This window comes from Geospiza fortis, unplaced genomic scaffold (assembly GCF_000277835.1).
Source record: "Geospiza fortis unplaced genomic scaffold, GeoFor_1.0 scaffold10, whole genome shotgun sequence".
NCBI lineage: Eukaryota > Metazoa > Chordata > Aves > Passeriformes > Thraupidae > Geospiza > Geospiza fortis.
The window spans coordinates 1,274,168-1,285,329 of record NW_005054326.1 but is presented as its reverse complement, the minus strand read 5'-3'; the positions used below and the strand labels follow the sequence as shown (position 1 = coordinate 1,285,329).

The following is an 11,162-nucleotide window of genomic DNA, read 5'->3' as shown; positions in this document are numbered from 1 at the left end:
CTTTGTATTTCTGGCTTTTGTTTGGCAGCTTTTTGGGTTTGTGGAGCGATATGGGGGCCCTGCCTCAGCTGTGAAGACCAACAAGGAGAACCAGAAGCTGGCTGGTTTGCAGGACTTTCTTCTGACCCTTCAGCAGGGATCTGATAAGGAGGGTGAGTTCAGGCAGTTCAGGCATCATCTCCTTGTGCATCTGTGGGCAGAGTGAGGATGTGGAACCCACATCTCTGCATGAGGAAAGGGAGGAGGCAGATGTGCAGAATGAGAGACTGAAGAAGGTGTCCTGCATGGGTGTTTTTTAACAGGTCTCACTAGCTGACCAGGCAACTGTACATTGGATTAGTGAGGTCCCTTTCAAGCTGAATGATGTAATTCCATGTCCACACCACATGCACTCAAGCTTTGCACTTCTGGGACCTGACCTACTGTGTGTAGTGGCTTTGCTTAGTGGTGCCATCCACAAAAATCAGATTTTTCTTTCTTTTTTTTTTTTTTTAGCAATGAGATGGAATTTGGATTTTCCCCTTTAATGGGTATTTATTCTCTGCCTGCATATGTAGGCCAGGTATTGTGTTCCTGTAGAGCATGTTTTGCGCTTAACCCCTTTCTAAGTTGCCTTGCCTGCCTCTCCTTTCTTTTTTGGGCCAGCAGGTACCTCCCAGAGCCCTCCCATGGAGGCTGAGCACGACCAGCTCCGAACTGCCTCTCCACTGATGCAGATTGAAGGATTTCTCTCAGCCCTCACAAATGCAAACCAAGATGGCAGAGTCATTCTCAACAGGCAAGGTACTGGAAAGGGTGAACTGGGGAGGGGTGGCATGACTCAGTCACAAGCAGGGTGCTTCACTGGCATTGAGGGAGGAGATAGAAGAGTCTCTGGGGAACCTGGAACCTGCATTTGTGCCATCTGTGATGTAGGCTGGCAGGCTTGGTCTGTCTGAGGATGCTTATGACCCCAAGGGAATTTTTAACTAAGGGCATTGGGGCCAGGGTTTGCAGAGGTCTGCTCCCACTTTGGATGTCAAGTTTTTTCCTGCAATTTACTGCACCTGTTGTACAGCTCCAGGGAGATTAGGAAGCAGAAGGTAACCTCCAGGTTGGCATTACCTGCTGCTGCCTCTGTCTGTGTTGAACAGCAAGTCTTTACTTTGAGAGGTGGGTACCTGCCAGAGTGCCTAGGTCAGGAGGGAGAATCTCTCATATCCCTGAGTATGTGTCACAGCTCCCTCCTGAATACTCTTCTCTCCTTTTCCCAGGCACAGTTGGTCAGAGCAGCCTCAAATTCCTCTTGCTGAATCCAGCTGTCCACTTTGCCAAGGTTGTGGAAGAATGCCGTGCTGTCGTCATCGCCGGAGGCACCATGCAGCCGGTGAGGGAATAAGGATGCTGTGCTGGGCTCTCGGCAGGTCGGGGGTGCTATCTGCAAGCCGGGGTGGAAAGAGAGCTGGTAGTAGGTTGGAACTAGCACGGGGAGCGGTGGGAGGAGCTCGTGATCCATCCTGGCTCTGCAGGGCCAGGGATCCCGCCGGGATCGTGCCACAGGAGCTTTGCAGAGTCGGCGCCGCTGTGTGCGGGCAGAGGGCGCTGCCGCTCCTCTGCTTGACCAGCAGTAGTGCTGCTGCTGGTGTAGAGTTTTTTGGGACACTGGTACTTCACTTGTCTTTGTTTTGTGGATCTTAGGTGGCTGATTTCCGAGAGCAGCTGCTGTGCTGTGCTGGTGTGGACCCTGCCCGGATCGTGGAGTTCTCCTGTGGTGAGTGTGCTGGGCTGGCAGGGAGGGCTCAGCAGTGCAAGGGCTGCAGTTTGCCTTCAGCACTGTTCTGTCAGCACTCAGAGCAATGTGGCATCTTTCCTAAAAATCAGGGCAGCAAAGGGGTGTGGGTTCCCTTTCACTTTGAGCTTTCCCTGTGGTCTTGACTGGTATTAGCAGGCAGTGTGCCATGCCTTCCTCCCAGGGCCTGAGGGGATGGAAGTTGGAGCAGCTGAGTGACTTAGGCACTTTGGCTTAGCCAGGCAAATGTTTGCCTCTGTCACTAGAATGCAATTCAAGTTCTTCAGCTCGTGGGGTTTGTGCCAGCAGCAGTGATGTTGACTCTCCTTACTTGTTCTTGTCCCCAGGACATGTCATTCCTCCAGAAAATATTTTACCCATCATCCTCTGCAGTGGTCCTTCCAACCAGCAGCTGGAGTTCACTTACCAGACCAGAGACCTGCCTCAGATGGTCAGTTTGTCCTTTGTTCCCTTCCTTGGGATCTTTTTTTGCTTCACATGCTTATATTTCAGAGCAGGGTATACTGTGTGTTTAAGAGGGGGGCTGAGCAAAAGCCATGGCAAAGGAAATCCCAAACCACAGAAGCAGCTGGAGTATTTTGGCACATCTTCCTTCTTCCTGTGGCAGGCCAGTGGGCACCCAAGGCTAGATACTAGGTCTGCTCTGCCCCTGCTCAATCTCAGGCAGATGTGCTGACCAGCTCTCAGTATCTGTTCTAATGGGACAGCTTCCATCCACTGAGGCAAACCTTCCTTTCCTGAATGACCACGGCTCCACAGCCAGAACAGAAACCCTGGGCTAGGGAAGAAGGCCAAGCAGTCAAGAGCTTTTTAGTGATGCCCAGCTCCCCATGGGAGTTCTCACAGACCTGGCTTATTTCCCACAGTTTTTCCTTCCCTAAGGCATGTCATAAGGAAGGTGTGATCCTGGGACTGAGCAGAGAATTGGAGCAGCATTAGCTGGGGCTGCTGTCAGCTGCAATATGCTGTAATCTCTCTTGCAGATGGATGAGACAGGTCGAATCCTTTGCAACCTGTGCAATGTGATCCCGGGAGGTGTGGTGTGCTTCTTCCCCTCCTATGAGTACGAGAAGCAGGTGTATGGACACTGGGAGAAGACAGGGCTGCTCTCCCGCCTGGCAGCCAGGAAAAAGGTGACTCTGCAGCCAGGGCAGTTGGGACTTTCCACGGAGGTGTCAAAACCCAAACAATTCCATATGCATGATGAACCTCTCTCACAATTGTTCCCATGGTCTGTGCACAGAGCAGAATGGATGTTTATCCAGCTAATCCCTCCAGGAGCAAATAAATTACACTTCCTGGGTGGCTGAGCACTGAGCTGCAATCTAAATGAGATTGATTGCAGCTATACATCCTTGAAGTGCACACCCTGTGCAGTGGCCATGGGGGCAGATAGTCTTTGCTATCCATAGCCAGCAGCCTTGTTCTCTTGTGGCTGGGAGGGGCTGTTCAGATTGAGCTCCTACAGGGAATTTGTTTTTCCAGGCTCATCTGTGTGTCCCTCGAGCACAGACCAACACAGCCAAGTGAGACAACAGGGCAGTTCATAAGAGAAATGGCATTTTACTATCTGCCAGAAGTAGAGATGAGAACTGGAAGACTAGCAGTGGTGACTCCTGTTGAAGGAGCAGTGAGAAACATTAAATAGGGAGATCACTGCAAATATGAAATCTTTGCAATGACTCTCACAGGTATTTGAAAGCTGGGTATTGAAAGTCAGGCAGTTCAGATTGTGGTGCAGGGATCCTGGATCATGTACCAGGGTAAAGAAAAATTACATATACCCTGGCTGTGACTTGTGTGCACCAAAAGCTAAACAACTTACCACAGTCCCAGGTATTTCATAGCTTTGGTGATTTTTTGCATTCTGGCACATGGAAGCACTGTGCTTCATTTCCTCTGTGTTTGTAGAGTTACCACTCTGAGCGCCTTTCAGCTGTGTCCTGTCAGGGTCCCAATGCTCTGCGTGGTCCCTGCAAGGTTTTGGACCACACACAGTTTGTTCCAAATTTCAACTCCAAATTGTTTTTGTTTTGCCTTTGCAGTCTCCAGCAAATTGGATATGCATTAGCAAGGCAATTGGGTGTAAGTGCAGCAAGTGAGACTTTCAACTGCCCACACACAGATCACATCTTAGCAGGGGAAGGTTCAAGGCTTTCCTGGGGTTGCTGTGGTGAGATCACACTGAGATTATATACAAATCACACAGGGAAAGTGAATTCAAATCAGAAGCTTAAATAGCTACTTTTCAATAAGTCAGTTTTGACTTATATTTGTAATTGCCAGTTATTTTTTCTACTGAAAGACTGACTTTGACTGGTAAAATTTTATATTACTTCTTGCTAACCAAAGGAAAAACCATTCTGTAGGTTCTTTACTGTTACAGAGAAGACAGATGTTGGACCTCTTGTTTACTAGGAAAACTACTTGGGTTTAGGTTGAGGTACAGCACCTATAAAATGCAGCTTAATTAACTGCAGAGGTTTTCATTAACTAATTAGGTGTGCTAGAATAACATAAAGATATACTACTTCATTTATGCTTTGCATGGAAAGCCAATTTATTCACTGGGCAAGGGGAGCCCCTGCTTGGAATTAATTGATGATTCAAATTGATTGATCCTGTCCCTATCCTCCAAGATCTTGCAGCTGTAGAGCCCCCTGACCCCAGAGGGTCTTGATTCATAGGTGCAAGAGGTGCACATTGTTTTTTTGCCTCTCAGCTCTCGGATGACTTGTAACTTCTTGCAGTATTGAACAAGTCTCCCAGACCTGAAAGGGAATGTTGGAGGGGCAGGAGCAGCTGCTGCTCCCTTCAGAGCCCAGCTGAAAAAAGCTGTATTGCATTTTCAGGGTGGAGGAAAGTTAGTTAGTTATTTAGTTTTTCAGGCAATTTTCCCTTCCATGACCTCAGTTGCACATGTTGTTTAATGGCATGGGGGTAAAATGATTTGCTTTCTTTGAACTGTTTGCTTCCTATTGCTGTGTTGCTGAACTGATGAACTGTGTCTGACAGATCTTTCAGGAGCCTAAGAAAGCCAACCAGGTGGAGCAGGTGCTAGTGGAATATGCCAAATGCATAAAGGTAAGCTGAGCTGGCAGTCTGGTGGGAGTGTGGCAGCCCAGCAGGTATGGGAATGCTGCAAAGGAGGGCACTTTTAACAAGGAAAGAAGGCTCTAGCCTAGGTGTGGGAGTGTTTCTGAAGCACAGAAATCTTCCCTGCTCTGGTTTAAGCTGCTGTCCCTCTCCTGCAGCGCTGCAGCCAGACAGGAGGACAGATGACGGGGGCCCTGCTGCTTTCTGTAGTTGGAGGCAAAATGAGTGAAGGGATCAATTTCTCTGATGACCTGGGAAGGTAAGGTGACTGCTCCTTGGAAAGCCACCTCTGGCTTGTGCTGTAATGACTCCAAGCATGATGGGCACATCAGTACTTGCATGGATAGAAAATCCTGGGGAATGTGTGACTGAGCTGATGCTTAAAGCAACAGGAGGGGTTGCTGGGTGGTGTAAAACCTGCCTGTCCAGGCCACTCTTCTGTGTATAATGCAGTTAGGCTTGCTGTGCTAGATAATCCCTTGTTCTGGCACCCTGAATCCCTCTGCAGCTCTGTTCAGCACGTGCTTGTCAGACTGCTGTGCTTTATTGTTGCCTTTGGTTTGCAGGGCTGGCTGTCTTTCAGGGGTGCAGTGACCTCTAATTTATCAGTCTGTTGGCAAAGTGCCCTAGGATGAGACATTAAGAATAATGCAGTCCTCCCTTGCAGGTGTGTGATAATGGTGGGAATGCCTTACCCCAACATTAAATCTCCAGAACTCCAGGAAAAAATGACTTGGCTTGATAAAACAATGGTAAGAGCCACTTACACCTCTGTCTCTTTCAATTCTGCTTTATGGTACTAACTTCCCAGCACATGAGTCCCAGAGCTGCCTTCAGAGGTTTTATTTTCCTTGAGCTTGCCCTCATTTCCCAGACAGTGTGGTACTGAGAGCACAGCATTCTCCAGGCTGCTCCTGGACAGGTGGCCCTAAACACAGAGGAGCTTTGGTGGAGGGAAATGCCACCAGGACTTGCTGGCAGCTCTGAGCTCCAAGGGGAGCAAGGACCCTTCAACCCACAGAGGGTGGCAGGGTGGTAGAAGCTGCTTGCCAGGATCATTTGTCCTTTCTCATTGCTCACTGGAGGTGCTGTTCCTGGGGACAAGATTTCTGCCTTCAAGGGCACCTTGGGTTGGCTCTTTGTGAACGCTCAACAGAGTTTTCTGACTGCAGCCTTTCTTCTCTTCCTCCTTCCTCTCCACTTGGGGTCTGCCTGGCTACCCACTCACCATGCAGGGGTAAAAGTATTTACCTCACTTTCTCAGCAAGATTCCTCAATTTGATTTACATCTGCCTTGTGTTCAGACTTGCCTATTTCTTCTTTCCAGCCCAGAGCTGGTGGCCAGGCACCAAGCAGAGTGCTGATTGAAAACCTGTGCATGAAGGCAGTAAACCAGTCAATAGGTAATTCATCCTTCCTTGGACAGGCTGGGGGATACCAAATACACTGGAGGAGGAGGGTAGGAAAAAGAATGCATTACAGATGATGGGAACAAACAATTGATTGGGCCATTCTTTGTTTTTATCCTCTGAACAGGCAGAGCCATTCGCCACCAGAAGGACTTTGCAAGCATCCTGCTCCTGGACCACAGGTACGCACGCCCTGCCATCTTTAACAAACTGCCCCAGTGGATCAGGGAGAGGACCCAGGTGAAACCTGCCTTTGGATTAGCGTTTGCCGAGTTAAGAAAGGTCAGAACTCCTTGTATTTTGTGTCACTGTTCCCCATTGTCCTCATCTGGACCTTTTTAGACCTTTCCCTTTAGAGTAAGGCCAAGGACAAACTGCCTGGTTTTGTGTGTTCCCAGTTCCACCGAGGCAAGTTGGATGCTTTGTGATGTGGAGCAGAGAACAGATGGTGTTCATCATTATGACTTACACCTCTGAAGACTAGGTAAAGTAACACAAGTTGCTGCTTTTCTGTACCATGGACTTCATAAATTCTCTGCCTTCTGCCTCCTTTGTGGATATTTGCTGTTCAGTATCTGAGTGCTGTGATGGTGAGAGAGCCTTCAGCACCACAGGCAGGAGGGAAACTGGTTGTAGGTCTGAGGCAGGTGAAGAGAGTAGCAACAGGCACCTACTTGTTTACAGCTGTTAAGGTTTTATTTAAATTGATTAAATATTTTCAATAAAAACACTCAAGTATGGCGAGTATTATTTAAGTACACTTAAGTATGGGGAGTAATTATTTTGACTGAACACATATGATTTTTTCCCATCAACCACCAAGTGTAGGAGGCCTGAGTGACCAATGCCATCATTGAGCTTTTCACAGGAATTGTAAACTAGCAGGCCACTCATTTATGTCATATTGGAATAACACAGAGTGGTAATGGAGCAGCTGTGGGTAACATTTTTTCTCACCCTCTTTCTACCTTGCTTCAAGCAGCCAATAGATTGAAGCAGTTCATTCTTACAAGGGGAATAAAGATATGGCCACAATAGAGCACTTCTCCTTTGATCATGTTTAAGCACAGGATTGCTTTGCTCTTTTTAACCCCTAAGCTTCTGAATTCAAAGTAACTTCTTCAATTTAATTTTCCTGGGGGTCTTTCCTGGGTTATGGGTCAGTGCTGGAGGGCAGCAATAACACCAGGGACAGCCACATAATGCCTCAGCTGTTCCCAGCTACCTCTGTCATCCTGAGCAAGTCTCATCCCAGAAGCCTTGTTTGCTTCTTTTCCAGTTTCAGCAGCTGGATGCCACCTCTCCAGGCTCTCCACAAGGAAGAAAGTACTTATGGCACAGAGCTGTTACCTGCTCCCTGTATGTTAATTAGCCCCACAGGGAAAGAAACAGCTGCCTCTGAGAAACTTCCGTTGTGAGTCACCTGCCCCTTGAGTAGGTCCAAACCCTGTGGTCTGCACAAGCTCTGCCTTCAGGGAGGGGAGCACCTGCTTCTAGCAGCTGGTGCCCTCCAGCCTGTGGTGCCGGGATGTAAGGCTGGACAGCTGGGCTTTCCCTTTACACACTCTTAATTAATTACACTTCCCACTTTTACCAAAGTGAAGGCAGTAAGGACCTGCTTCCTTCAACTTCATGGAAATTTTTCAGACAGCAATAGTTCCACACTAATACTCAATGGATCCCATCTATGACTCCCAGTCATCCTCATCCTCCTCACCCACGGGCTGCTGTGGGGGAGGGAGGGGTGGTATTGAGTCCGACATGCGAGCAAAGGCACCGGCAGGACTGCCAGGAGCATCCGTGTTCCCAGAGGCTCCTGGGCCTTTCCCTGAAATACCTGTGAGAGAAGGAAATCACAGTGAGTGACACCTGGGGACTAGAGACTAAAGACATTCAGCAAAGGGGAGGGGGAAAGCCATGCTCTCACCACCCAGGTAACCAGAACAGCCAACATGTTTAATGCTGCCATACACTTATGCCAAGGTTTAACTACAGCTCCCCTGAGCAAGTCGCTGCTGTTGTCTGCTCAGCACTGAGGTATGACCTTCAATCTAAATGCCCCAGAGACCTGCCACAGCATCTCAAGTGCCCATATGGGCAGTGGGCCCAGCTGCCCAAGCACTGGATTAGAAAAGGCACTGCTGTCCCTTCTGCACGGCAGCTTTTAGGGTCCATCCTCTGAAACATATAAACCCCTCCAGTGCCTCCAGCTGGACTTGAGGTAGAGATTCCTCTGCTCATTCTCTGCAAACACACTCCCAGCTGTACTGTGGTACACTGCCTAGGAAAATCTGTTCCTGTTTCCAAGGCTGTGGCTGACACAGCCTGGGTACCAGGGAGTGCTCTCCCTCCTTCCTAGGGAAGGAGCAGCCCACATTGCAGGACAGTACCTTTGCGCCTCAGCACCAGCTTGTTGAACAGGTCTGACATCAAATCTCCACCTTGTCCCGTAGCTCTCACTGAAACAGAGCAGAACAAGTCAGTGAAGAAAGATTAGTCTGAGCTAAGCACTATGGCAAACACATTTCCCTGCAGTACTGCCTTCAGATTAAAGAAAAAATTCCAAACCTCTGATTTTGTATGACACCCCAAAACTACAGTCCATTTACAGGTGAGGAAAACACTCGGCACAGCGGGGTTAATGGCATCTCCTGGGGAAAACCAAGAGTGGAATTCATTGAGGAATGAACTGAATGAATTCCACTGAGTGGAATTCACCTCAGCCAAGGTGCCTTAACCGGTTCAGCCCTGTCCCCCAGGGTTTCATTTGTGTGCCTGGTCCTGTGCATCACATGTGAAACTTCCCCACAAGCCCTGAGACAGATGCCCTTCAGGCCAGTGGGGTTTAGCAAGTTCACAGAGCTCTGGCTGAGTGGTGAACACCTGAGACCTCCATCAGCCTTGTGAGGAGACAACTCCTTTCTGCTCTACGACTTCACTGGGCTCCTGCCTTGCCTGCCTGCCCCCATACTCAACACCTCCCCAGCCTGGGCAAGGAAAAGAAGTTCTGCCAAAGAGTCTCAGCACCTTGTTCTTGTTCCTTCTGCTTCTTTTTCTCCAGCTTCCTCTCCTTGACACTGCGAAGGTTGGCCTTCCCAATGCCCCCGGCCTGGCGGATGGACTCCAAGAGACTGGCACGCCCAGTGGAGGGGTTCACCACCTCCTTTGGGGCTCCTTGGACTGAAGCTGCAGGGACAGGAAGGACAGGCAGCAGACATGGGTCAGTGCATCAGCTACAGGCCCAGCCAAATTCCCATGGCAAGGGCTACTCCAAGACCTTGACAGCATCTCATCCCACTGCACCTCCGCCCCTGCTGGAAGGCTGGGAAGGCCGCCAAGGACACAGGTGAAGGGAAGGAGGCTGGTGCAGCTGTGGAGGAGCCCAGCCCTTACCTGCAGGCACTGTGCTGCTGCTCTCCTCGCTGACTGCCTGAGCTGGTTCCAAGGGTGCCGTGGGCTGGGGCAGGGGCGGTGGAGGAGGCACCGGAGTTGGCACAACAGGAGGCGGAGGGGGAGGTGGAGGGGGAGGAGGTGGCAAGAGCTTAGCATCTTGGAGATCTGAAATATTAAAGAAATTGTATTTGAAGAGTCCCAGTTTCAGCTATGAGCTTCACACACCTCAGCAGCAACAGATCAGAGTCCTCAGCACCTGCAGTAGAGCACTCCAGCCCTGTGCACCATCTCTTAACAGCAGGCAGGGCCAAGGCAAGAGTCTGAGATTCCCCTACTCTCCCTCCCCAGCTGCATCCCACTTGCACAAGGGCATCCCACCAGGCTGACACACACACTGTGCTCCCTCCTCCCTAGCTATGCAGAGAGAGAGGGAAGGAAGTAAAGGGGCTGCAGTCAGGCCAGAACTTGAGCAGGTTGCAGCTTTCCCTCAGGCCTAAACCAGAGGTGCAAAATCCATCATCTATTTTAAAATTTCTACCAAGGGACTTTCTGCCTCATCTCCACTTTCTAGCAATCCCTGCCTTCCTCCTTCATGGGGTCCTGGGATCAGAGATTGAAAATACCTGGTTGCAAAGGCTCCACCGACTCAGTGTTGAAAGTGGGCAGCTCTGGAATTGCACTGCTGGGGGCAGAGGGTGCAATGCCAGGGCCCAGGTCAGCACTGTACATGAGGTCTGCAGCAATGCCAGGCAGGTCTGGCAGGTAGGAGGGCACATCAATCTCAGGGACCTGGCCAAGATCTGGCACATAGAAGTAATTTTCAGCGACCTGAAGAAACCCAAAGCAACAAGGTAAGGCAATGACTATGTGCTTGCTGCAAACAGGGGCACTGCAGGGAACAGTCTGGGCAGCAGTCAGAGCTGTGCTGGTGTGCCTTGGTACATCAGCTACCCTTACACCTCTGTGCTTAGAGGTTACCTCCTGCAGGCCAGGCTTGGGAAAGGCAGACTGCAGGAGGAATAAGTGCAGGACTTTTCTTAGTTTCACAGTAGCACGTGAACTCTGAAGCGTTCATGCACTAACTGCTGCAGCCTAAATAAACCAGTCCCTTCTCCTCCAGAAGAGGATAATGTCTGAACCATTTCAAAGACTAAAATGCAGAAGCACAACTCAGTAGTTACAGGGGTTTGCTTTTGTGTTTAACACACAGGCAACACAGTAGTGATGGTGCACTGTGAATAAAGAGTTCACTATATACATTATATCACTATATACGTTATATCCTCCAGTCCAACATGATGAGCAAACGATTCCCAGGCTCCTTTTCCCAGTCCCAAATGACACTCCAGCAAAGCTAGTACACCCCAGTTATGGCCTTTATAAGGTGTCAGGTACCAGTCACATGCTGGGGCAACTGGTTTGGTGCACTGCCTGCCCCATGTGTACACCAAGCACAGCCCTTTGCTCAGTCTGGC

At 49.6% G+C, this 11,162-nt stretch overlaps 2 protein-coding genes across 2 annotated transcripts in view; one reads left to right on the top strand and one right to left on the bottom strand.

The window, feature by feature from the left end:
* Positions 1-9,783, top strand: part of DDX11 (DEAD/H-box helicase 11) — a 19,104-nt gene extending 9,321 nt beyond the window's left edge. Inside the window, 13 exon segments of the mRNA XM_031057025.1 lie at positions 29-152; positions 649-783; positions 1,254-1,366; positions 1,678-1,750; positions 2,116-2,219; positions 2,773-2,922; positions 4,805-4,873; positions 5,044-5,144; positions 5,553-5,637; positions 6,213-6,288; positions 6,422-6,576; positions 6,693-6,778; positions 9,356-9,783. Of these exon segments, the coding sequence (XP_030912885.1) occupies positions 29-152; positions 649-783; positions 1,254-1,366; positions 1,678-1,750; positions 2,116-2,219; positions 2,773-2,922; positions 4,805-4,873; positions 5,044-5,144; positions 5,553-5,637; positions 6,213-6,288; positions 6,422-6,576; positions 6,693-6,722 (1,215 nt within the window). The 3' untranslated portion in view covers positions 6,723-6,778; positions 9,356-9,783.
* Positions 6,968-11,162, bottom strand: part of WASHC1 (WASH complex subunit 1) — a 26,910-nt gene continuing 22,715 nt past the window's right edge. Inside the window, exons 6-10 of the mRNA XM_005421029.3 lie at positions 10,311-10,515; positions 9,688-9,852; positions 9,322-9,480; positions 8,685-8,753; positions 6,968-8,131 (exon numbers count right to left, since the gene is read on the bottom strand). Coding sequence (XP_005421086.2) covers positions 7,980-8,131; positions 8,685-8,753; positions 9,322-9,480; positions 9,688-9,852; positions 10,311-10,515 — 750 coding nt within the window. The 3' untranslated portion in view covers positions 6,968-7,979. The remainder of the gene's footprint in view (positions 8,132-8,684; positions 8,754-9,321; positions 9,481-9,687; positions 9,853-10,310; positions 10,516-11,162) is intronic.